At 40.1% G+C, this 27,842-nt stretch overlaps 2 protein-coding genes across 3 annotated transcripts; one reads left to right on the forward strand and one right to left on the reverse strand.

Moving 5' to 3' along the window:
• Nucleotides 1-1,076: 1,076 nt before the first annotated feature.
• LOC124140636 (elongator complex protein 3) lies at nucleotides 1,077-27,590 on the reverse strand. Its single transcript, XM_046508309.2, has 17 exons — nucleotides 27,441-27,590; nucleotides 25,780-25,882; nucleotides 24,105-24,195; nucleotides 23,345-23,392; nucleotides 19,646-19,716; nucleotides 18,802-18,865; nucleotides 17,909-17,977; nucleotides 16,647-16,801; nucleotides 16,308-16,388; nucleotides 15,002-15,082; nucleotides 14,042-14,168; nucleotides 12,872-12,944; nucleotides 5,646-5,766; nucleotides 4,987-5,143; nucleotides 4,036-4,263; nucleotides 3,022-3,103; nucleotides 1,077-2,442 (listed from the first exon to the last, which is right to left on the reverse strand). Exons 1-17 carry the CDS (start codon nucleotides 27,460-27,462, stop codon nucleotides 2,366-2,368), a joined length of 1,650 nt encoding a protein of 549 aa, XP_046364265.2. The 5' UTR covers nucleotides 27,463-27,590; the 3' UTR covers nucleotides 1,077-2,365.
• LOC124114342 lies at nucleotides 5,914-12,592 on the forward strand. Of its 2 annotated transcripts, XM_046474855.2 has the most exons (7): nucleotides 5,914-6,379; nucleotides 9,143-9,339; nucleotides 9,611-9,713; nucleotides 9,940-10,352; nucleotides 10,881-11,086; nucleotides 11,522-11,681; nucleotides 11,940-12,592. In XM_046474855.2, exons 2-7 carry the CDS (start codon nucleotides 9,147-9,149, stop codon nucleotides 12,116-12,118), a joined length of 1,254 nt encoding a protein of 417 aa, XP_046330811.2. In that variant the 5' UTR covers nucleotides 5,914-6,379; nucleotides 9,143-9,146; the 3' UTR covers nucleotides 12,119-12,592. The 2 variants fall into 2 exon arrangements, with proteins under 2 accessions (XP_046330811.2, XP_048256116.1); XM_048400159.1 differs by lacking the exon at nucleotides 5,914-6,379 and having other exon boundaries at nucleotides 9,137-9,339.
• Nucleotides 27,591-27,842: the final 252 nt, after the last annotated feature.

Below are 27,842 nucleotides of genomic sequence, written 5' to 3' on the forward strand. Positions count from 1 at the left end.
ATACATGTTATCGAGTCTGGACCAGACAATCAAGTGATTGACATCATGGCATCAATCTACATGATTAGGATATGATGACATGCACAAAGCAATCTGACCACCCGGTCCTGTTAGTCGCCTCCTACGACAAGCAAGGGTTGCTGACGATCAATTCTAACCAGGATCTTCACAGGATGTTGTAATTCACATCAGTTGGGTGGTTTTCACCAAAGCATAGATGTGTAGCAGTATGTGATATTTAATAATATTTACCATAGCCTTTGGGTCATGGTAATTGGAGACACATACAAGATGCAGTGTGGGTTTGAACATGACAATTTTTGACTGATTCGAAAGTTTAATTCTGTGAAGTGTTACTTTAGCCAGGACTACAACCCTGAATTGAGAGCTGTTTATTTTTGCATCTGGGGTCACACGTGGCCCAGTCATCCAAGGCACCCCATTTCACAGTGCAGAGTTCAGTCATGCCAGAAGCCTTTATTTACAAGTTTGTAAAGCTGTAGTCACCAAATTGTCAGCATTATCACAATGACCAGTAAATAATGAACTGTGGTGGATAGCATGAACAACAATCCACATCAATCTGGTATGGCAGGCAATCAACCATGTCAAACAACCAACAAAAGTTGGCTCATGACAATCAACCAGGTCAAACATCAACAGTTGGCTCTTCTACTCTGGAATCCAAATATAAATAACATACAGTGCAAAGCTTCCGGTCAAAGGTTTTATATTCATATTATCATTACATAAATAACATACAGTGCAAAGCTTCCGGTCAAAGGTTTTATATTCATATTATTTCATTACATATTTAGTTATATATATATATATACATATTCAACTGGAACAATAGTCCAACGGTCCTATATAAAAAAACTGTCACCAAATCAATTTGTTTTCTTTCAAAATTAAGCTAGATGTGTTCAAGGTAACATTGTGGATATTGTGATCACACTTGAAGATGACTCCTTGTAAAGTCCACTTCATGTTTAGTTGCTGTGAGAACCAGTGAGTGAGTGAGTTGGCGTTTACGCCACTTTGATCAGTATTTCAATAATATCAAGGCAGGTCAGTTTAATGTGGTAGAAAAACCCACTCCAGGTTTTGACATTTATTGAAACTCACGAGAATGTTCTGACAAACAGATCAAGGTGTAAATGGGCTTCCAACTGACGATCATTGGGTTCTGGCACGCCTAAGGGACATAACTCTGCACAGTGAATTGTGGCATCAAAGTCAAGGGGCCACCTGTGACTGTCACTAGTTACCATGGATGTCTGATGCTTCATCTCGTTGTCATGGCTATATGTACAATGAGATGGGCACATTTTATAACTGCTATTTTTGCTTGCATGTAGCTCCAGACAAAGACAGTAGCCTGTATGTAGGTCCAGACAAAGACGGTAGCCTGTATGTAGGTCCAGACAAAGACGGTAGCCTGTATGTAGCTCCAGACAAAGATGGTAGCCTGTATGTAGGTCCAGACAAAGACGGTAGCCTGTATGTAGGTCCAGACAAAGATGGTAGCCTGTATGTAGCTCCAGACAAAGACGGTAGCCTGTATGTAGGTCCAGACAAAGACGGTAGCCTGTATGTAGCTCCAGACAAAGATGGTAGCCTGTATGTAGCTCCAGACAAAGATGGTAGCCTGTATGTAGCTCCAGACAAAGATGGTAGCCTGTATGTAGCTCCAGACAAAGATGGTAGCCTGTATGTAGCTCCAGACAAAGACAGTAGCCTGTATGTAGCTCCAGACAAAGATGGTAGCCTGTATGTAGCTCCAGACAAAGATGGTAGCCTGTATGTAGGTCCAGACAAAGACGGTAGCCTGTATGTAGCTCCAGACAAAGATGGTAGCCTGTATGTAGCTCCAGACAAAGACAGTAGCCTGTATGTAGCTCCAGACAAAGATGGTAGCCTGTATGTAGCTCCAGACAAAGATGGTAGCCTGTATGTAGGTCCAGACAAAGACGGTAGCCTGTATGTAGCTCCAGACAAAGATGGTAGGCTGTATGTAGCTCCAGACAAAGATGGTAGCCTGTATGTAGGTCCAGACAAAGACGGTAGCCTGTATGTAGCTCCAGACAAAGATGGTAGCCTGTATGTAGGTCCAGACAAAGACGGTAGCCTGTATGTAGCTCCAGACAAAGATGGTAGCCTGTATGTAGGTCCAGACAAAGACGGTAGCCTGTATGTAGGTCCAGACAAAGACGGTAGCCTGTATGTAGCTCCAGACAAAAGATAGTTGTAACACTACTGCTCCTCCTTGTGTTCAGTCCGGGACTTTGATCATCTCTGTTTAATGCCACAGGCCTGGTGCTGTATCACAATGTATCACTTAGTAACAGCGGTGACAGGAGTCTCAGAGAAGTGACTTGGACATGTAGGGGCCTTCCAACTCATAGCCAATCTTGCGGTAATAGTTCCTTGTACCAACACCTGTGGAAATCATTGGTTAATCATTAGTCTCGTTTTAATATGATTAAATCATTTTTCATTATTTGCAGGCAACCTTGCATGTTTCAGAAGGAGACAAGTAGTAACCACTAATTCAATTCGTGGAATGCCAGAGTGAGTGAGTGAGTGTGGTTTTAATCTGCTTTTAGCAATATTCTAGCAATATTATGGCGGGGGACACCGGAAATGGGCTTCACACATTGTGCACGTGGGGAATTGAACCCAGGTCTTCAGCATAACGAGCCAATGCTTTAACCACAAGGCTACACTACCACCCCTTGCCAGAATGAAAATCTAAAGATTATCTTCTCACAGTCTTCAGAATTATTTTTATCTAGGCCTAGTCAAATTCTATCAAGCATTCTTAACTCGTAATTTTCTGTTTTGCCATTTTTGTCAACATTATTGATACTGAAATGTTTGTTTCCTCTTTTCCGTAGTCTTCTTGGTAGATTGCCTAGACATTGTGTAAAACTAGGAACAAACATAACCTGACCATGTGTTATCCATAACAGAAGGACAATTGTGTGTGAGGACTGTAATGGATATCGGGTAACAGACCTGAGATGACGGCCATCTTGTGGGAGCCATGTTCTTCACGAGCGATCCTCTCTGCTTCCTCCATCAACAACATGCCAAAACCCTGAAGTAGAGTCAGTATTAGTCACATCATCATCATCATCATCATCATCACTGCATTACCACCACCACCACCAATCATCATCATCATCATCATCATCAAAACCATCATCACCACCATCGTCGTCGTCGTCATCATCGTCGTTGTCTTTTGTTCATGAGAGTAGCATGAGTTTCTAGACCGTCTGACTACTTCTGCAACTGGCATGATACAGTGACTACTTCCAGTCTTTGTCTTTACATAATGTCAGTATTCTTCAGGGATTATAATGCCTGAATACACATTCTACTCAAATACTAATGCACTTTGTTTTGTTGGAGGAACTTCTAGAATTGTCAAGATACCCCATTTTCATCCCTATACATGCACAAGGTATCCCAAGTTCAGGAAACTCTGCCACCCAAGTTAAAGAATGGCATCCTGTGTTCTAGGTAACTCCAGACCTGTCGCAATTCCCTGGGGACAGTACAAAACAGAAATATTCCTGCTATATCTCAACAATAATTAAATCTCAGACAGAAAAACAGTGGTTGACATCATGAGTTAGTGAGTTGGGTTTAACGCCACTTTTAACAGTATTCCAGTTACATCACGGCCTGTCAGCTTAAAGTAGGAGAAAAGCCCGAAGTGATGCAGGTCCACTTTGGTGAAACCCACGAGCACGGGTATGGTGCTGACAAACCTAGAAACATAATCGGGGCGAACCGGGGATTCGAACCCACAATTATAGGTTTTTTGGCGTGCCCAAGGGACGCAACTCTGCACAGCGAATCGCGGCGCCTTAGACGACTGGGCCACCCATGCCCCCGGTTGACATCATGAGCAATCTAACATGTCGTCAAGCAACGATGACACACAATCCACCCAGTCTCTTTAATCAACCCATTAACCCAGGTCCCGCTGGGTCTGTACAGGAAGTACACACTCATACTAACCTGATGCTGAAACTTGGTGGGATCCCGTGCATTGACCGGAACAACGCTGCCATACACGTGCAGCTCCCGCACAATGGAACAGCCGCCCTTCAACTCCGCACGGAACGTCTCCTCAGAACACTTGCGCAGCCGAAGTAGGCCAATCAGAATATCCTGTTCCGGGTCCTCGTATGACAGGAACGTCTCCCAGCCACCATTAGCTACATAGTCTCGACGTATCAGCTCCGCCTGACAACCAGGTGCAACACATTTTAAGGCACATTGGGAGCATCAGCGAATTGGATTCAAATTATTCAAAACCCACTTTGTGAGTTGACGTAAATTTCATATCGTATATCAACTAGGAGTTGAAGACTCCCCTACTTACACACATACAATGTCTCCGTTTCGCCAATATTTACAATGTCTAGACCTAGGGCACAAGATCGTGGAGAATGGTGAATCTGGTGAATGAGAGAGTGTAGCCTGTAAACAATCAAGTCTGGACCATGCAAGTAAGTGACTGGAAATATATGCAACAAACCATGCCGAAATATCTGCTAGAAAACCACAGTAAATTAGAGTAGGTTTTCACACTTTAATATCGCAAATGTTCTACTAATATCTGTTTACAAGACTCAAGCTTCCGACAAGAGGCTAAAGTTGCAGATTGATATGAATACAACTTCTTTCTTTGAATGTCACCATTTTCCATCACTTTACCAGCTGATTGGTCCCTCATGAATAACACCCCACAAGATTGTACTGCACTGAGGTGTAAAATATATTAATTATATTAATAGTAATGTACTACTGCTGAGAACACTGTTACATAAGAAGCTGATATGGTAATTTAAGTTATTGAACGGTATAACAGTTTCTAGAACCAGCTAATGATTTTGAAAATCTCCCTGAAGTGGTCACATGTTGCATGCCCATGCGGTCCTCCTCCTGACTATGACTGACACTCACCTCATACGGCTTCACTTTGTGGTGTATCTCCTGTATGCCCACCTCCCGTGTGCGGACGTCCCGACACTGGGTGCCAAGGTCTTTCATCCTCGCCAGCGCCAACTCTCGGAGATTGCCATGTTCCACACCTGATGTGACTAGCGGCATGGGGATATCTCTGTGGGGGTCAGGACGGTGACATGTTTGTTGCTCAACTCAATCATGTTTTCAACAGGACTCTATTCACTTTCATCAGTTGCTATTGCTTAACATATGAGACTTTATTCTTAATATTTACACACAAGAGAGAGAGAGAGAGAGACCTGCATCAAGTGGGCCACATCATTTTCTAGAGAGAGAGGGGGGACTGTGAGGGAGCGAGAGAGAGGGGGAGGGAGGGTGGGGAGCAGTGAGGGGGAGAAAGAGGAGAGAGAGGGAGGGAGGGGGCAGTGAGGGGGAGAGAGAGAAGGAGAGAGAGTGATGGCTTCATGCCACTTTCAGCAATATTCTAGCAAGGTACACAATTAATGGACAATCGAATCCAGCCTTAAACGTGACGAGCCTATGTTTTAGCCACTTAAACTAGCATTGTGTTTTCCATACTATAAATCTCAACATTAATTCAAATGCCCAATTGGGGAATTCAGTACATTTTGTATAATTACTATATGACAGCATACCTCTGCACTCTGTACACTCTTGTCCAGGGCGGCACCAGGGCCAGGATCCTGGCAATCAGGTCAATAAGTACACTGGGGGGATAACTCTTGTATCGACCTGTCTTCCATAACTCGTACAGACCTGTGAAAAAACATTGAATGTTTTATCTTTGAGTTTTCCCTCCACATTAAAAAATGTACTTAACATATGTGATTGTCAGTTGATTATCCAGGGCCCTGAGTCCAATCATTCTCAAAGTAGCTTTACATATTTTACATACCAACATCCCAGGCAGCATTACACAATTGGGCCAATGCTGGCTGAGCGTTGCCAGTATCGCCAGTGCCGGCATCGCTCTCGCAGCACTGGCCCATCAGCGGGCCAACGTGGGCCAGCCAATGCCAGATAACAACTCAGCTGGGTTCCGCTCACACCCTCGCAAGGCGACAGTAGCCCCATACAGTGCCACGCTCTTATCAGTAATCTGCCCTGAACACTCAAAGTTGATATTAAATACCATCTTTTATAGGAAGAAAAAAAATGATATATATATAAATTGTTTGGTCATGAGTACTAAAATAAGGAATATATGCCTCTGGTAATTATTTAGAGAAATCAAATAATTATAATAAGGAATAAAAACTGTTTATGTATCACTTTACCGCGGATCAAGCTAACGGTTACATTCCATTCTACAAGTGGGTCATTCTTCCTGTTGATATCTTTGTCTCTAAATTTCCCCATTTCAACAACAGTAAGTATGATTTTCATCAATCTACAGAATCCTCCTAACAGATAACCACTTTGGCGTAAAATAAGTATAATATCCTTAATGTTCTTGAGGAAGAAAGAGCTATATTAATGAGATAATTAATTTCATGAAATCTGATATACTGGCGCCATAGTAAAAAAGTGTGATCTGTACATTGGTCTACTTTTGTTCGTGTTAACATCTGTGAATTCAGTGTAAATGTAATTGTTTCTCATGTAATAGTTTCATATGTCTGTGCCTCAAGATATGATTTGAACTCAATTAAATAGCTGGGCTATACTGCGAACCAATGTTATTTTCATGAAAACAAATATATTACCGATAACCAGTATTAATTTGAGCATTTTTAGTTTGTTTTTCTGATTTCTTTCAAAGTTCTGCAAAGTTTAAAGTGATAATTAAGAAACAAATATATAGACCAAATTATTCCCTAATTACAACACATGCACTGACGCATTTACAGCAGATTAATTTAAAATCAAACCAGACTGTAGTACATTCCCACGAAACAATAGCTAGTTTCTCATAACTATGAATGATTCGTACTGGACAAAGCGTCGTAAGGTAAGGGACAGGGTAGCCGAACATATACAAGCCATAACATCAGCACCACACAATGAGGATTATCAGGAGGATTATCAGGGAGATACAGAACAAGAAGTTACCAGTGATACGTTTGCCTACGCAGTAGATGACTCGGATCAATTTGATGATTCCTTGAACAGATATGTTACCAATACAGATGACTTAGAAACGACATATAATGACATGCCATTGATGACTGATCATAGTTTCCAACAAGCTCATGCAAGTATACACCCTGAAGGTATTATTACAGACAGTAGTGAAAACGAGAGCACTGAATCCGACTGTGAAAGCTCAAAGGATAACAATATGCGGAGTAAACTTGGTGAATGGGCTGTATCATATCAGATAACTCAGAAATCCCTGGCAGCATTATTGGAGATACTTCGCACTGATTATCCAACTCTACCAAAGGACCCAAGATCATTACTACATACTCCAAAACATTATGATGTAAAAGACATATCCGGGGGCAAATATTTTCACTTTGGGATCGCAAATGGCATTTCACATCAACTTTCTTGTAGTTGTTTGTCAGATGTACATGCATCATCTTCAGTCACATTTCAAGTAAATATTGATGGACTACCTGTTTTTAAAAGTACTTCCATGCAATTCTGGCCAATACTTGGAAGAATAGTTAGCCCTGATGTTGGAGAGCCCTTCATCATTGGTCTTTTCTATGGCTGTTCCAAACCAGCTAAACTTGATGAATATCTTGAAGATTTTGTGGAAGAAATGAAATTACTGGAGCGCGATGGGTTTGATTATTTAGGGACAACTATGGAAGTTGTGTTGTCGTGTGTCATTTGTGATACACCAGCTCGGGCCTTTGTGAAGGCAGTTAAAGGACACAGTGGTTATTATGGATGTGACAAATGTACGCAAAGCGGGATCTATATAAACAAAATGACATTTCCTGAAATAAATGCGGCTTTAAGAACAGATATCAAGTTTGATGAAATGAGGGATGAAGAACACCATGCACATGGCAGGTCACCATTCAGTCGATTATCTGTTGGAATGGTTTCACAATTTCCAATCGATTACATGCATTTAGTGTGCCTTGGTGTCATGAAGAAGTTACTCATGTTATGGATGAAAGGCCCGGTATCTCTTGGTTGCAGGATAGGATCAACTGCAGTAAACATGCTGTCTGAGAGACTAATTGAATATAGCAGCTACATTCCGCGGGAATTTTGTAGAAAGGGGAGATCATTACATGAAATTGATAGGTGGAAGGCAACAGAATATAGATTGTTTTGTTTATACACTGGTCCTGTAGCGTTAAGTGAAATTTTATCTCCTCATGTTTACGCGAATTTCTTACTTCTCTTTGTTGGAATTACATGTTTGGCAAGTCCTCAGCTCGTAAACAATTTCTGTAGTTACGCGAACGAAATTCTTTGTATTTTTGTGCAAAATTTTGCCCAGATATATGGGAACGACATGCTCGTATACAATGTACACGGGTTAGTACATTTGTCTGAAGACGTCAAGAAATTTGGTCCATTAGATAATTACTCAGCTTTTGTATTTGAAAACTACTTGGGAAAGTTGAAAAGATTGCTACGTACACCAAACCGCCCCCTTCAACAAGTAATAAGGAGAATATATGAGCGGCAGTTTATTAAGCGGAATAATGACTCTATCATCAAAACAAGAGAACCTAAATATGAACACACACATGGGCCACTGCTTCGTGATTTAGATTCTGTTAAACAATATAAGGAGCTACAAATGGATGATTTTCTGATATCATGTTCCAGAGGAAATAACTGTGTAAAATTGGACAATGATGTGGTAATCATCAAGAATATTTTGTTACATTCCAATCAGGACATTAGTATAATTTATGAGAAATTTATGGACAAGAGTGATTTTTTTACATATCCTATTTCTTCATCTATCATTGGAATCCACAAAGTTTCACGATTAACGAGACACATTTTTGTCGGAAAATTGACACTCATCAAATGCAAATATGTTCTTTTACCAAAACATGATTCATTCATAGCAATACCCGTTATGCACAGTGAGAAATAAATTACAGAGTTGACATGAAGAAACAACTTGAGGAATAGTTATATGTAACTATCTGAGACTGTACCTGTTTACACTTTGTATATTGGTAGATTTATATGACAAATGTTATCACAGGAAAATGCACTGCATTGTGAAGTTCTTGAAAAGTGATGAAATCGGCCTTATTCCTGATACGTGGTTGGAAGGGGATAGGTTCTGCTACTGGCCGAAATACAAGAACTCCAATCAAATGGACAGAGCCGTAAAATCTTCAATCGAACCAGATAAGGATACCTGGAAGATTTATGAAATATCCATCATGTACAAGAATGGTAAGTTACTTTATATATATTACTAGGAAAATAGAAGCTAAGTTTTTCATTGCCATCATAACTGATATACTAGTAGGTAACAAAGGCAACATTTTTTTACATGGTGTATTTGGTGTCAGTACAGAATATCAAGCAATTCCAAAATAGATCACATGAGTTTAAAGTTTTCTTCAGTAATCATGAACCTATACAGTTTGTATAATAATCTATTATACATGATGACAATTACATTTTATCTGACGACCAAACCTGTCAATATATTATATTTTAGCATCATATGACAAGGCTAGGAGGAAGTTGCCACTAGCTGAAGAGACATCCAACCTGGATACAGAGATGGAGGAAGAGGGACAGATAGATACAAGGAAAAGAAGGTATTATAATGTCAGATACATATTTATCTTCTTTGACAGTAATTTTACAGAGATAAAATAAAACTGAATATGCCGTAAATAATTCTCTGTTTCTGAAATGTATGTCTTTGTGATTGGCTTTATCATAATGTTTTACATGATTGAATGTACATGTTTTGTCCATTCAGCAGTTTGTGCCAAAGCTTCTTATAGAAAAATGGTTTCAATTTGATAATTGCTTGTGTAGGCCACCTACTAAATACCTGTCAACTGACAGTGAGGACGAAGAGGAAAGGCAACCCCATACCCACACCAAAAAGACCAAAATTATGGACAGGAGTGGCATGGTTAGAAGGCTGCCTACACCACCTCCTGTTCCGACTGAGGTTGATAACGAACCCCTGGTTCTGCGACGATCTCCAAGGAAATCGGCGCATCAAAAGGAGCATGCATATGTTACTTCAAACTCAAGCCTAACAACGCCCACAACAGACAGAAGTTTGTCATCTCCTTGGCCATCAGCAACCAGGGCGAGACTGGTGACACCTTCAACCTCTTCACACAGCCCAATGCCAGATTTCCCTAGTACACCAGCCCGACCGCAAACTAGTTTTCCATCAAGAGCAACAGGTTCATTGACATCTGTTGGTACCAGCAGAGGTAAGAAATTTATCAATGGTATTCTCTGCAAAAGTCAATGACGGTATATGACAAGAATGAATGAGTGAGTGAGTGAGTGAGTAGTGTATAACGCCACTTTTAACAATATTCCAATTATATCACGGCGTGTCAGCTTAATGTGGGAGGAAAGCCCGAAGTGATGCAGGTCTCAGACGTCTACCACTTCGGTGAAACCCACGAGCACGGGTATAATGCCGACAAACCAAGAAACATAAAGGGAACGAATCAGACCCCACACGCATAGATTTCTGGCGTGCCCAAGGGACGCAACTCTGCACTGCGAATTGTGGCGCCTGCAGGCGATTTGGCCACCCCTGCCCCCGTATATGGAAAGAAGTAACTGACATGTATGATGCTAAAAAACAATTCCATTTTAGTTGGGCTGATCACTAACCTCAAATGAACTAAAGCATGTTAATGTTGCAGTATTGTGGAAATATAATGGAACAATATATCCGGAATAATTTTGAGATATAATTTATTTTGCTATTTTTCTTTTTATAACAGAGGTTGTCCAAATAATCAGAGCCATCGAAACCAACACAGCGACCACGATGGAAAACAACAGACTGCTTAACCAGTTGTTGTTATTGATGTCAGCTCCAGCACAATCAACATCTGAGCAACCGTCCTTAGACCTGCCTCTTGACAATATTCAAGACCTGGAGGAGGCAAACACTTCTTTGTCGGATGCTACTCTATTCAGGAGTGTGGTAAATATTCCAGCCCATTGTTTTAAATTGCGAAACGTCATTTGTAATAATACGATTTCAATGGTCTTAATTTTATATATTACATCCTACAACAAAGGCACGATTAAAAATACGTGTTCATTTCTGTATTACGGCAGCTGAAGTTTTTAGCTAATTTCCGTATTGTCATAATTTATATAAAATAGAATAAAACATAATTACTTTCAACGTTTCTACAAGCGTGTTTTTTAAAGGAAACGCTAACCATCCCAACCCAGTTAGGCTTTCATACAATATTAATTTGACTTCATTCGTAATCCGTAACTATACTTCATTCAAATATAAATGTTCGTTCGTTCATGTTATGTTATTTTAAGAAAACAAACTATAAAAGCTGTCTCCATAATACGAATATGTAATTGTAACTATACCATGCATGTTTTACATATAATTTAGGTCTCACAACTTGGTGTCATCGGGGGCATGAGCGCTGCAGACACGGTGAGACGCATCCTGTCGGCGGCCATAACAAACAAGCTGGCAAAACAAATAAATTGGAAAGGGACATCCGGGAAGAGGGCCTTTAAAGATATGCCACTAAAGGATGTTATCATTAGTAAGTACAGCTTCAATCTTAATTCGCCTCAACATATTCCTTGATAATTGCTAAGACATGAAACTGTCTTGAAAACAACTTGAAACAACGTCACACTCATTTTTAGTCTTTCAGTGTAAAACGTCGCAATCCTTGTACATTTACCAGCATAAACATATAAATGTGCCTAAAACTGTTTGTGTGAAGTAATTAACACATTTATGTCACGAATCAGTGTTATAGATTTCAGTAGCTTGTATCATGTCAACTATGTTGCAGAAGCCACCCGAAAGAACCCACTGGTCCAGAAAACAAATAATGAGATAGAAGATCATATAAAATTGTGGTTTCGCTATGCCCCTGACAGGGACGGAGGAAGAAAGGAGAGGATCCTTAAGGCCTTACAAAAGAAGGCAGCAGCTACCGCAGCTGCACCAGCTACTCCCAATGGAGAGTAGTTTGCTGAACCAGACTAAGAACACATATTACTTTTATACGTGTGTTCAAATTCACATCATTAATGTTCTGGGAGGCATATTTATTCAAATATTAGCTATTTACATGTAAATAAACAAGGAGATGGATCACCTGGTTGTTTGTTACATTTTTCCGACTATGCAGGACTTGATGAATTGGATTTGCATTATACAGTTTTGTGGTAGACTGACCAAGAATTTCTTTATTTTAAACACTGTGGTGACACTGCTAATGAGTTTCTTTGAAAATCATCGTTAAGTCTTCACTGTCGCTTGCATAACCTTGAACTACTTACCATAGTCTGAAATTACAGGAAAGGTAATTTTAAACTTGCCAACATTGGACCAACATTGGACCAACATTGGACCAACATTGGACCAACAGTGGGCCAACATTGGGCCAATGATGGCTCACAAATGACAACCAATGTTGGCCCAATGCTGCCCCATCGTTGATAAACAGCATTGGCCCATTGCCGGCAAACGACATTGGCCCAATGTTCAGTGCGGCATTGGCCCACTGTTGGCCCAATTGTGTAATGCTGCCTGGGATGATCCACTGGAATTCTATTTGTCCCATTGCCAGCAATGCCTGGACCATAGGTGTAACAATATAGTAGGATCGTGATACAATATCCCTATACTGAGGGGGCGATACAATTCGTATACCAATACAGTACTTTTATTTCTTAAGTTGAAGTAGCCAGACACTGTATCACAGACATACAGTCTCACCTGTGCCTCGAATAACAAGGGTGGGGTAAATCTTCAAACCATCTGGTCGAAATGCTGGATTTTCAAAGAACTCCTGAAACAAAATAAAAGCCACAACATGAATTATCACCCCCTTGATGTTGTGGTCATATCATGTTTTTTAACTATTTTTAAATACTATTTTCATGTTTCTATTTCTTTAAGTAGCATTTAGAAGCTGAAGAAAGAATCAAAAGTTTAAGTCTATCAGCCAATCCCGTCTGTATTATTGTTGGTGGTGTTATCATTGTTACTTGATTTGTTCGTAAGGCTACAAAAACTTACAGTCTTGGTTCTCAGGCACCGCCCGCATCATCATATAGTTTGTCGCGTGTTTTGTTGTTATTTATTTATTTGTTAAAAAAAAAATTTAAAAATATTATTTAAAAGAGTCCAACAGTAGTCAAATACTGTATTCCAGTATTTTACTTGTCACGGAATACAGTTATTTAGGGAAGCCATTTCCCAGGTTGATTGTACACAACTGTTTATTTTGTTGCACAACTGTTTATTTGCTTACATACTAATTTGAACAGCCTCCCCCCCCCCACACAAAAAAAAGACACTGTTCGTCTGCACGAAATTTTTAAAACCCATTGCCTGAGAACCAATTCTTTCTGGGGTTTTAAAGCCTTATGTGCCCTTAATCGTACACATCAGTGTTTAATATATACCAGTGTTCGAAATACCTGCCTGCCCGACCGTCCGAGACGGGTTGATTTCAACTCGGGCTGCCAGATTTTCAAATCCCCCTGCCCGACGGTCGGGTTATATTTCATATGTGAAAATATTCAAAATATTTCCCGATGATAAGCATTAATTCACATGTAAAGATGAATGATAAAATGTAACCAAAAAGAAACCCCATTAGCTTATCCTGAGGAACATGATTATAGTGGGCAGGCAGGTTTTGGTCAGGGCTGGCAAGTATTTCAGCTAGCCAGTCCTGTGGTCTGGCTGAAAATTTTGGGAGTTTCATACCCTGTATATACACCTGCCCATTCTACTGTCCATGATGGGCTGTTTGATAATGACCTGATAATCAGGACTGGCAAGTCTTTAACCAGACTGGCTTTTCATTAGACATGCCAGCCCTGGTGTCTGGCTGCCCCTTATCTGAATTTTAAACAAATGATTATTGCGTCAACTCACAATAAACTGTTCGATGTCTCTCTCCCATCCCACATTGGGGAGATCCGGCATCATGTGAACCACCACTTTAAACCCTGCGTCTTTTGACATCTGAAATGACTCGCACACCGCCCGCACTGTGTGACCTCTGGACAAGGAAAGGTCAAACAATATGCAAAGAATGATTCTCCTAGAACATTTTCGTAAGACTGAAATATGAAGTACAACCATCAAACCATAATTGCAATTTATCATTTAAGAAATAAACGACGAGTAGGAGTTGTTTATCATACCGACTGTCATATCTCTCCTGCTTTTGGATGCGATCGTTTGGCAATCGCGTTTATCTCTTTATCCAGTTATATTTATAGGGAACAACTCGCTGGACACTCCCCTATCAAAAATAATGTTGTCCAATATACATCATCAATTTGCGAGCAAAAGTTCAAATCTCCATACAATGTTTTGTCGTGAAATAAACCACACTTCATTCTTCATTGTTCTTTGCAAATTATTGCGTAGCTATTATATATTATTCAATCACCCAATTTATAACAAAGTACAAAATCCCACATTGACATGACATTGCAATTAAGAAGCAGACTACAATCTTGTCCATGGCTTCTTCAGGAATCTATGACCCCTAAATAAGAGTATCAGATAACAAGTGTAGAAAACCATAAAAAACATCAAATGAGTATTCATACTCTTCATCTCTACACATGTTCCCAAATTGTAATACATGAACAACTTAATTTGGTTGCTAACTTGCTACATAGGATTTTGAAAAAGACACTTTCACAAATTAGTATGAAACACGATCCTGGCACTTTATCATTACTAGATAGGCCTGCATGTTTTCCCCACCCTATAGGAACTGTCAGTTCTTGTCCTCATGATGCACATATGGGCTGTGCTTAATTTCCTATGTACAATGTCTGGAACTGACTCCTGGACTTGGATGAGTCTGCATCCTCTCACCTGTTTGTGTCCCGTGCCACATCTTCATACACGCTCTGGACACCAATCTCAAGCCTGGTGCACCCGTACTTTAACATATCACTGTAACATAGCATACAAGACATTACAAACCTTTGGGTACCAGGGTTAGAAGAGATCGCCAAGGCCCCGATCCACACATCGATCTTAGCGCTAAGGTGATCGTAACTTTAACATAACCTTACAATAGTCTTAGTGATATGATCGCTTTGTGGAACAGGACCCTGCACCCTACTGCTTGTTGTTAGAGGCAAGTAAATCATGGGCTAGGCAGTGACTTGGAAGTTGGCATGTCATCTGACCCAACTTTGCGGACATGAATCACTGGCTTATCTGGCCCAGATTCTGTTCTTGCTGCCATATTTAGCTGGAACTTCACTGGTTGCGACATAAAACAACCAACAAACATAAAAATCCTATTTTCAAAATACTTAAAATAACTTAAAAGACAAATCTACATCCTCATCATGTAGTTTAGCAATGAAACATGTTGATGCAGATATTTTGAGTAAGTGACTGAGTTGAGTGAATGTTGTTTTACGTGACAGTCTACAGTAGTCCCTCTACATTATGTGGAAAAGTGGCCTGTAAATAATCAAGTCTTCGCCAGGGAGACCAGTGCGTGACAGCAGGAGGTGAGGTGAAATGGGGTTTAATGTTGCATCCAAGAATATTGCACTTGTACAGCGACGTGCATGCACGTGTGTGTGTGGCTGCTTGTACTTGTCCGGACTGATGCTGATTTATAGTGCTAGCACACTGAGATACCATGCAGCAGTTTAACATGAATACCCCACTCAGACACAGTATACTGTCTCCGAGTCAACCAGTCCTTGTTTTAGGCAGGGTAACAACAAGTAGCATCTTTTAATGTCTTTTGGTATGACGCCAGTGGAGGTCAAACCTTGGACCTTCCGCTTTCCAGACACTCTACCACTAGGCCACCCAATCCTCATTAGTCATCCCTTAAAGATTTGCAGGGAGACAGGGGATCAATTCTGACCTTGAATCCCAACTTCATCTTGACATTCGCATTCAACAATCTACACTGAAAGGATGCCATGGATATTTAGATATTTGATAACTTATTACAACTATTGGTAAGTACTGTGCGAGAATTGTCATTTTCTATCCTTTCAAAAATTTCATACATACACACTGAGATCTTAATACACTGATACAAATATTCTTAATGATCAATGATTTATTTTTTTTAAATCATTTTAAAGTGTCCTTTAAGACAGCATCAGTGAATTATCAATGTTAAGGATCTGATGACAAATCTTACCTCAAGTGCTTCCTAAGGCAATAATCAGGTCTTGTTTCAATTGTGATACCAATACATTTTGTTTTGCTCTTCTCTGAGTATCTGCAAAATATGAGAAACTGTATCAAAAGCAATTTCATGCACGTCAAAGATAGTTTCCATCATGAAGATGTGGAAGGGAGCTAACTCTGACAAGGTGGAAAGCATCAACACCATACAAAAAACAAATACAAAGTTACTGTTGTGTACCAGTATTTACAAGACATAAATATCATTGCTGCATGTATGAATGAGTAAAATCAATATTCACAGAAACATACAGAGATGGAGCGTGATAATATATTCTTTTGTATAACTTACTTGACAGCTTCATCCACAGAACTACTTGTATGGCCTGATAACGCATCATGGAGATTTCTGATAAAGTAGTCCCTGTATTCATCAGCAAGACACATGAAAGTCCCGCCCATCACAATGAACTCTACCTTGTCTACGCTGTGTCCAAGCTGCTTCAGCTATAAATAGAATAATCGGTTTACCATAGTTACCAGGAAGCAATGCTACACCAAACATTCCTGCAATCCTGTGTGTGTGTGTGGGTTGTGTGTGGGGGTGGGTGGGTGGGGGGGTGGGGGGGTGGGGGGTCTGTGTGATCTGTGTGATCTGTGTGCGTGTGCGTGTGCGTGTGCGTGCGCGTGCGCGCGTGTGTGTGTGTGTGTGTTTAACGCCTCACTCACCAATATTCCAGCTACATAATGGCGGCCTGTAAATTATGAAGTCTGAGTGAGTGAGTGAGTTGGGTTTAACACCGTTTCTAACAGTATTCCAGTCATATCACGGCGTGTCAGCTTAATGTGGGAGGAAAGCCCAATATGATGCAGGTCTCAGACAAGTTCGGTGAAACCCACAAGCAATATCAAGTCTGAACTAGACAATCCAGTGATAGATATAATGAGCAAAGATCCACATCGTCCGGGTATGATGACACACAATCAACCAAGTCTCCAGGCCTGATCACCCAATCCATTAAGGCGCCTCCTATGTCCAGCATAGGTCACTGGGGACCAACTCTAACCCGGAACCTCAAAAGGATCCACTTATATGATACTGAGGACCCAAGACTTTGTCCCACACATGGCACCCATGTCACAAATCAAACCAAAGATTTTGGTTGGTTGGTTGGTTGGTTGTTTTACGACGCACTCAGCAATATTCCAGCTATATGACGGTGGTCTGTAAATAATTGAGTCTGGACCAGACAATCCAGTGATTGACATCATGAACATCGCAATTGGGATAGATGACATGCATCAACCAAGTCGGCGAGCCTGACCACCCGATCCTGTTAGTCGCCTTTTATGACAAGCATAGTCGCCTTTTATGACAAGCATAGTCGCCTTTTACGGCAAGCATGGGTTGCTGAAGACCTATTCTACCCCGGACCTTCACGGGTCTAAAGATTTTGGTAGTAAATGCTTCAAGAACTGGAGTACCCAACAGCTCCCCCTGCCTTGGAATCCAAACACTGATGATATGTAACTGTTGCAACAATCTTTAGCCACATTATAGTAAATCAGGCAAAACAAACAGCAGTGCAACAGGCACTGTGTACTGTAGCTCACCTGCTCCACTCGGTGCCGGGTCTGGAGATACGGGTTGTATCGGGCTCGGATTGCTCTCATGGACGTCGGCTGAAACCACAGGCGGTCAAACTGAACATGTGCAAAGTAGACACAATTTATGGAAATCAACTTCTTTGATGTACTATTATAGTGACGTTTTGGTATAGATCCTTATACCGATAAAGAAGTTGGTATCTATCAATTTTGTCTTTTTGTCATTTATCAACTTCTAAGAAATGCCTCTCAAACAATGAACATGTGCATCCTATCAGCATCATGAACACCACAATATGTGATGTATTGTAACACATATTTGCCAAAACCATGGAGACTACAACTGTAGTGTTCTGCAGTCAGGAATAATTCAGCTACATCATGGCTTCTGTAAAAAACTAAATCTGGGCCAGACAAACCAGTGGTCAATATTATGAGTGAGCAGTAAACAAAGATGCCGCCAAGTCACGACGACGGCCCACCTGATTCAATCTGGCTGCATGCTGTTGTTTGCCTATCGACGCACTCAGCATTCAGTGAGTGAGTGAGTTTGTTTTTTTGCTGCTTTTTACCAATATTCAAGCAATATCATGGAGGGAGACACCAGGAATGGGTTTAACACTTTGTACCCATGTCAGGAATCGAACCTGGATCTTTTGCGTGACAAGCGAACGCTTTAACCACGACGCTACCCGACCACCCCTCAGCATTCAGAAGTATGATAGTGGTCTGTACATATTGGACCAGCAGAATCACTAATTGATATTACACCTACTCTAACATGGATCCCTACTGGGAGTCAAGCATCTGGTTGCTGGGGACCTATTCCAACATGGATCCCTACTGGGAGAAAAGCATCTGGTTGCTGGGGACCTATTCCAACATGGATCCCTACTCACCTCATATCCTGTATATGACTGTGTGGAGTATTCAAAGTCTGAGTCCGGACCACCGGGACAGTACCTGAAAAAAACATCACACAAAGTCCTTTATATAGACTCTATATTCAACATAATAAACACCCTGCCGCAATAAGTGGTCCCACATTGTTTGAAAACAAAATGTTAAGTGTGTTTCATGAAGTTAACACAGAGAGATTACTTGTATTTTAATCCAGTATTCAGAAACTAGCTAAACCCAAAAGGAATAGGCAGTGTATAAAATGGCAAAAACACAAGAATGGGCATGTTTCCAATTTCCTGACCCTTTTGCAGCATTGTCTGTATTTTTTGTGACTAGCAAAAATTGCCAGTCATTTAAAGTAAAAGCTACAAAAACAAACCTAGCCACCTTATTTTAGGACGGTCATAATGGGGGAAAGGCTCATAAGACTAATCCTCTTGGTTTTTGACAAGTGTCTAAGAAAATCAAGTTCCTCACCTAAAGTGATTGGGTATGGCTTTATGCCGCTTTTAGCAACATTCCAGAAATACCAAGGAAGGGGACACCAGAAATTGTAAATATTACATTAAATTGCATATTTATAAACCTATCCAAATTCACACTATGCATGCTGAAAACTTTGTTCAAGCACATTTTCACAGAAGGATGGAAAGAAGAAGGAAGAAATGCAGAGTGTGAGATAGGAAAAGTATTAAATTTGTGCTTTACACATTGTACCCCTGTGGAGAATCGAACCCAGGTCTTCGGAGTGACGAGCGAACGCTTTAACCACTAGGCTACCCAACCACCCCTCATCTATAAGTGAGAGGCTAACTAAATGTACTGCAGCTTGTGACTTACACACAGATGTTCCCTGTCATGGCGATGTGAGGGCAGCGGTGAGGTTTACACATCACAGCAACCACAGCAATCTACAACAGCAACATGTCTCTCTATCACAATATGCTTATCGTAAGAGGCGACTGACGGGATCGGGTGGTCAGGCTCACTGACTTGGTTGATACAGGTCATTGAATCCCAACTGCATTAATCGATGCATATGATGTCAATCACTGGATTGTCTGGTCCAGGCTCGATTATTTACAGACCGCCGTCATATAGCTGAAATATTGCTGAGTGCGGCATTCAACAACAAATAAACAAACAAACTTTATCACAAAGAAGTAGTGCTGCAATGGTTACCCTTATCATGATTCATGACATATCTCAATGGTAGTAAGTTTGGGATACCAACATGAAGCTTGACACTTGAAGTGAGCCATGACGATATGAAATACATGTATAGAATGCAATCTTCCATGGTGACTCAGCTGCTAGAAAGCAGAACGACAATATGAAATACATGTATAGAATGCAATCTTCCATGGTGACCAAGCTGCTAGAAAGCAGAACGACAATATGAAATACATGTATAGAATGCAATCTTCCATGGTGACCCAGCTGCTAGAAAGCAGAACGACAATATGAAATACATGTATAGAATGCAATCTTCCATGGTGACCCAGCTGCTAGAACGCAGAACGACAATATGAAATACATGTATAGAATGCAATCTCCCATGGTGACCAAGCTGCTAGAAAGCAGAACGACAATATGAAATACATGTATAAAATGCAATCTTCCATGGTGACCAAGCTGCTAGAAAGCAGAACGACAATATGAAATACATGTATAGAATGCAATCTTCCATGGTGACCCAGCTGCTAGAAAGCAGAACGACAATATGAAATACATGTATAGAATGCAATCTTCAATGGTGACCAAGCTGCTAGAAAGCAGAACAACAATATGAAATACATGTATAGAATGCAATCTTCCATGGTGACCCAGCTGCTAGAAAGCAGAATGACAATATGAAATACATGTATAGAATGCAATCTTCCATGGTGACCCAGCTGCTAGAAAGCAGAACAACAATATGAAATACATGTATAGAATGCAATCTTCCATGGTGACCCAGCTGCTAGAAAGCAGAACGACAATATGAAATACATGTATAGATAGAGAATCTCACCAGAGTGTCTTTTGATATCAAATATATCAACACGAGTTGATAAAAGTGGAAAAATTCCGAGGCTTGCCGAGGATTTTTGCCACTTTTATCAACGAGTGTTGATATATTTGATATCAAAAGACACGAGGGTGAGATTTTATTTATCATCCAACATCATTCTTTCAACTTTTTCAATTTGTAGACAGTAATTAGCAGTGTCTTCAGTGTAAAAAGTACTGAAAACGGCTTCAGTAGCAGAGCCATTAGTGATGTCATTTGATTGTGACGTCATGGTAACCAGTGACGTCACAATGGTCTGCAAAGCATTGTGATGTAATTTCATTGCAGCGATATCTACAGTGTAGATATCGCTTGATCTCATCCAAGCGATATCTCCTGTGGGAGCCAGTTTTGGATGATAAAATGCAATCTTCCATGGTGGCCCAGCTGCTAGAAAGCAGAACAACAATATGAAATACATGTATAGAATGCAATCTTCCATGGTGACCCAGCTGCTAGAAAGCAGAACGACAATATGAAATACATGTATAGAATGCAATCTTCCATGGTGACCCAGCTGCTAGAACGCAGAACGACAATATGAAATACATGTATAGAATGCAATCTTCCATGGTGACCCAGCTGCTAGAAAGCAGAATGACAATATGAAATACATGTATAGAATGCAATCTTCCATGGTGACCCAGCTGCTAGAAAGCAGAACGACAATATGAAATACATGTATAGAATGCAATCTTCCATGGTGACCCAGCTGCTAGAAAGCAGAACAACAATATGAAATACATGTATAGATAGAGAATCTCACCAGAGTGTCTTTTGACATCAAATATATCAACACGAGTTGATAAAAGTGGAAAAATTCCGAGGCTTGCCGAGGATTTTTGCCACTTTTATCAACGAGTGTTGATATATTTGATATCAAAAGACACGAGGGTGAGATTTTATTTATCATCCAACATCATTCTTTCAACTTTTTCAATTTGTAGACAGTAATTAGCAGTGTCTTCAGTGTACAAAGTACTGAAAACGGCTTCAGTAGCAGAGCCATTAGTGATGTCATTTGATTGTGACGTCATGGTAACCAGTGACGTCACAATGGTCTGCAAAGCATTGTGATGTAATTTCATTGCAGCGATATCTACAGTGTAGATATCGCTTGATCTCATCCAAGCGATATCTCCTGTGGGAGCCAGTTTTGGATGATAGAATGCAATCTTCCATGGTGACCCAGCTGCTAGAAAGCAGAACAACAATATGAAATACATGTATAGAATGCAATCTTCCATGGTGACCCAGCTGCTAGAAAGCAGAACAACAATATGAAATACATGTATAGAATGCAATCTTCCATGGTGACCCAGCTGCTAGAAAGCAGAACAACAATATGAAATACATGTATAGAATGCAATCTTCCATGGTGACCCAGCTGCTAGAACGCAGAACGACAATATGAAATACATGTATAGAATGCAATCTTCCATGGTGACCAAGCTGCTAGAACGCAGAACGACAATATGAAATACATGTATAGAATGCAATCTTCCATGGTGACCCAGCTGCTAGAAAGCAGAACGACAATATGAAATACATGTATAGAATGCAATCTTCCATGGTGACCCAGCTGCTAGAACGCAGAACAACAATATGAAATACATGTATAGAATGCAATCTTCCATGGTGACCCAGCTGCTAGAACGCAGAACAACAATATGAAATACATGTATAGAATGCAATCTTCCATGGTGACCCAGCTGCTAGAAAGCAGAACGACGATATGAAATACATGTATAGAATGCAATCTTCCATGGTGACCCAGCTGCTAGAACGCAGAACGACAATATGAAATACATGTATAGAATGCAATCTTCCATGGTGACCCAGCTGCTAGAACGCAGAACGACAATATGAAATACATGTATAGATAGAGAATCTCACCAGAGTGTCTTTTGATATCAAATATATCAACACGAGTTGATAAAAGTGGAAAAATTCCGAGGCTTGCCGAGGATTTTTGCCACTTTTATCAACGAGTGTTGATATATTTGATATCAAAAGACACGAGGGTGAGATTTTATTTATCATCCAACATCATTCTTTCAACTTTTTCAATTTGTAGACAGTAATTAGCAGTGTCTTCAGTGTAAAAAGTACTGAAAACGGCTTCAGTAGCAGAGCCATTAGTGATGTCATTTGATTGTGACGTCATGGTAACCAGTGACGTCACAATGGTCTGCAAAGCATTGTGATGTAATTTCATTGCAGCGATATCTACAGTGTAGATATCGCTTGATCTCATCCAAGCGATATCTCCTGTGGGAGCCAGTTTTGGATGATAGAATGCAATCTTCCATGGTGACCCAGCTGCTAGAACGCAGAACGACGATATGAAATACATGTATAGAATGCAATCTTCCATGGTGACCCAGCTGCTAGAAAGCAGAACAACAATATGAAATACATGTATAGAATGCAATCTTCCATGGTGACCCAGCTGCTAGAAAGCAGAACAATTGTGTGCTACTTACACCACTGGCTGTTCGGACGGGCTTCGCCTTCAGTTTGGGCAACAGAACCTGCAACAATATGGACATGATAGACACAAAATGATGAATTGGTGATTTAATAAATGCATACTGGATCCCTCACAAGAGGAGCTTGCACTGATTACCAAGGTGCCGTTGTATAATGCAATCTTAGCACTAAGGTGATCGTAACTCACACACCTTAACACATACTTACAACAGTTGCGGGTTGAAAGGTTGTCGTCCCTCTACCCATGGTAGTGGTCAAATGGGTTTTAATGTCTTGTTCAAAATTATAGTGCATGCGTCTGTCTGTTTGTCTGCATGAACTAGTCGGGACTAATGCTGTTGTTAGTGCTAGATCACTGAGATACCATGACACAGTTTAACATGGATCTCCCACCCAGGCAGTGTATACTCTGAGACAACTAGTCCTTGTTTTATCCCCATAATAACTAACGGCAGGCAGGGTAACAACATGTAACATCTTTTAACGTCTTTTGGTATGAACCACCAACCTTCTACTCTACAGGCAAATGCTCTATCCATTAGACCACAAAGGGGGTCCTAAACCTATGGTATGTCATTTAGGTAGGATTTTGAAGGCAAAGTTAGGATCATCTAATGCCCCTTAAAATGGTACTATATTTCAACAACAAAAATTCAAAGTTGTGACCAATGATACTTGATACAATATCTTAGCCAGCTATGATACAATGAATGTACCTGTGAATACATGTTTATCCAGTACCAACCAACTTACTTTTTTATGTTGATGTGGCACTGCAGCAATGATATCAACAAGGCGTGGCTGACTCGATAATCCATACTTGCTGGAGATCTGGGTCTTTACTCTGAGGAAATACCATTTCACAATCTCGTTGAAATCAGATCTTAGTTCTGGCTACCGCTAAACAAAGATCTGAGGACATCCCATTACGGGTCGCGTCAGACCGACCTTGTGCGAACTTTGACCGACCAATTGAATGACCAATCAGAAGGCAGCTTTCTCGTGCTTTACGGCACTTTTCAAATTGGCGACTAAAACATATTTTGACAAATTCTCGATTACAAATTTGAAACCTGAACAAAAGAACATTCTGGAATGGCTAATAGATGGTCTAGATTCTATGGATTCGGTCGTTAAACCCATAACTATCGTTCGGAGTTAAAGTTTTCGAGGTTGCATGTTTAGAAATCACATTCCAACTGTCACTTTCATAATCTGGTAAGCGATGCTCTGATTGATCGGATGAAAGGTCGTTCTGACGTGACCCCTAATGGGATGTCATCAGATCTTTGTTTTGCGGTAGCGAGAACTGAGATCTGATTTTAATGAGATTGTACCATTACACAACATAGTGCAGAGAGAATTATGATGATCAAGTCACATAAGGAGAATGATCCTGATCTGGCCATAGAAACAGGAAGAAAAACAGATCAAGCTAGACAAAAGACAGACTATGCCATCTTCACAAACATATCAAAATACCAATTCTCCATTTGTTCCAATCATGTCAAAATATGTATATAAAATACAAAGCCTATCTATGTATGTATTCAATGCCATGTTGTACAAAAGAGCAAATCTGAAACAACATGCTATACTATCCTATCCTTGGATGCAACTTGGCACGGTGATTCTTAACATATTTTTGGTCATATATGTTATCGGGCTAGTCAGTGTTTTAGGTTAATTTCCATCCCTGCTTATTCTCTGCATACTGGTTTACTAAATATTATTGTAGTGAGTGAGTAAGTGAGTATGGTTTTACACCGCTTTTAGCAATATTCCAGCAATATCACGGCGGGGGACACCAGAAATGGGCTTCACACACTATACACATGTCGGGAATTGAACCCGGGTCTTCGGCGCGACGAGCGGATGCTTTAACCACTAGGCTACCCGACCACCCCAAATATTGTTGTAGCCACTTTAATGAGTTTAACAATATTCCAGCCTCTGCATGACAATAAAAACTTCTTGGCTACCCCAACACCCTTGCTTGTCAGGATGTAAATGTACTCACTGACCTTTTCACCAGCTTTTAGATATATATATTGTTTGGAGCTTCTGACAGAGGTTCTTCCACTAAATCAATCTACAAATGACTTAGCCTTAATCTTAACCATGTTAACACATGCAACCATCATAGTTCATATTTGTTTCATATTTTGATAATTTTACATATTTTACATATTTAGATTGTTTTGTTTGTTTATTGTTTGAAGCCACCATCAGCAATATTCTAGCTAGGTGACGGCGGTCTGTAAATATTCAAGTGATTGATATCATGAGCAATTATCTACGCGAAATTTTACATTTATGACCTCTAAAACATCTAATGGCATGTCAACATTATTTCTGCTTAACATGATAAAGACCACTTTTTACCAATAACATTTCATGACATCAAATCATCGTGACAGTGACATACTTGTTCAGATTGATATCTCTGCCCTCTTGATGAGCTTTGATCAGCTGATTGATAATCTCTGTGACCGTCATCACCATCAGCTCCTCACGGGAAACATCCGGCACTGCAACCATGACAACAGAAAGATGTACATTGTGCCTTTCATGTTCGTCAGGGGTGTGAAAATTAAAACATTGTCTACTTAATTACTTAAACGCTGATATTTGTGACCATGCATGGTGACACACCATGTGGGGAATCAAACCCAGGTCTTCGGTGTGACGAACAAACGCTTTAACCACTAGGCTACCCCACCACCCCTATAAGTATGCACTTATGCGTCATCATTCTCACTAGGTATTTCAATATACACAACGTTTCTGGAACACTTTCATACAGTACAGTGTTCCTAATCTCACACCAGAAAGACATATTTTAAGCATTCATTAGAACACTAATCTGTTTCAATAAAATTCCTTTGGTACATAGTGGTTCTAATCATACACATCATATTTGCGGATATGTGTTTCTTTTTTTTTTTTAGAAAACATGGAAAAGTAAAATCTCAGGGAAACCTCCATAAACATGTTAAAGGGAAACAACCAACACTTCAAGTGTGCAAGTATTGAAATATGGATGGGCTTTTTCTTTGCGGATTCAATAATTGCCAATTATGAATAAAATTTTGACTGGTACAACTTGTGTTCAGCTCTATTCTTGTTGCGCTGCGCAAAGCGAAACCTATCGGAGGCGTGAAGGAGAAACCATATATAACAATGGTATACAATAAATTATGAGTTGCAGCCAAACCGACATGTGTTTTTGTTGTTGATTAACATGATCAGTGCATACACAACTTTAAAGGGTGAAGCTATTAATCAACATATATTATGTACAAAAACAAACAAGTGATTACAACCTTGGTCAATAAAAAAAGTGAAATTTGAGATAAATTATCACTGGTCTGAAACCCAGTTAGTTGGGTTGCTGACACTATTTGGTATCTGATGATTATGAAGGCTAATTAAAACGGTGCCAACTGAACAACTGAGAGTTGGAGTGATGTTTCCCTTTAATCTGAACCACAGTTAATTATGTCCCCTCAAATGATCTCCCTCAACAGGTATCATGGCAGATATGTGCTTAGCTAACCGAGAGCCATGATGGTGTCCAATAGTCAAGACAGGACGGTTATATATATACACATTAAGAACAACAAATGTTCAAGTGGTAAGAGAAACACAGTACATAGATTATGATTTACTAGCGTTGTGGTAATAACCTTGCATTGACCATGTTGACAGTCATACATTTAACATGTTTAAGATTTAAGGGTGTTTAATAATCACTTAATGATCATTGGTCTATTATTGTCTACATGCATGTCCAATCCTAAATATTCCAGAATTATTGTTTAATGACCCAAGGAAGCTGTCTTGAGTTATGTGGACACAAGTGAAAGTAGTAAGCTAGAATATCTACAATTAAATCAATTATCAATCTTAAAAGTTCATTCAGCAACAAATTCTGCACACGCAACCATGACCACTTGACTACAGTGTCTGCAGCTGTCATGAATGTTTAGCCTGCCTAACCTGGCAATGGCATCCAATTTAAAACCACAGAATTTCTCCTATTGCAGTATACTCTATTTGATATGAATTAAGAGCTGAAATACTTGCCTTTCTTTCTATTCTTCACCATGATAACGTTGATTTTCAACCTCTACACACAACCATCAACAACAGATAATTGCAACTACCTTGCGTGTACACATGTTCAACGACCTTCACCTTAAATCATAACATAAAGCTACACAAGTTAGTTTCGAATATAACGAAAATATTTTGCGACATAACATGAGACTGCATCCCATTAAGACATAAAACCCAATATAAAGATTCCATTTGACTATTTATATTCATGGAATGCTAACGTAAGAAACTATAACGATCGCAAATGATGTCAACGGGCACCTGATTTGGAAAACCGAATACTTCCGGGTCAAAGGAGACTCTCTTACGTTCATGAGTTGGGACAAATGACTCAACAGCTGGCTAAGATTTGACAGGGGTGACATTTGA

This window comes from Haliotis rufescens, unplaced genomic scaffold, assembly GCF_023055435.1.
Source record: "Haliotis rufescens isolate VD_foot unplaced genomic scaffold, xgHalRufe1.0.p SCAF_2, whole genome shotgun sequence".
Classification (NCBI taxonomy): Eukaryota; Metazoa; Mollusca; class Gastropoda; order Lepetellida; family Haliotidae; genus Haliotis; species Haliotis rufescens.

Bases quoted from the DNA above. Each gene is read 5' to 3' on its own strand.
- LOC124114342 (XM_046474855.2), top strand. From the start codon at position 9,147: ATGCACTGCATTGTGAAGTTCTTGAAAAGTGATGAAATCGGCCTTATT. The intron at 9,340-9,610 runs GTAAGTTACTTT...ATTATATTTTAG, and splicing joins ATCCATCATGTACAAGAATG to CATCATATGACAAGGCTAGG. The intron at 10,353-10,880 runs GTAAGAAATTTA...TTTTTATAACAG, and splicing joins ATCTGTTGGTACCAGCAGAG to AGGTTGTCCAAATAATCAGA.
- LOC124140636 (XM_046508309.2), bottom strand. From the start codon at position 27,462: ATGGTGAAGAATAGAAAGAAAG. The intron at 24,196-25,779 runs GTATGTCACTGT...GTATTTCCTCAG, and splicing joins AGAGATATCAATCTGAACAA to AGTAAAGACCCAGATCTCCA. The intron at 23,393-24,104 runs GTAAGTTGGTTG...ATATTGTTGCAG, and splicing joins TGCCACATCAACATAAAAAA to GTTCTGTTGCCCAAACTGAA.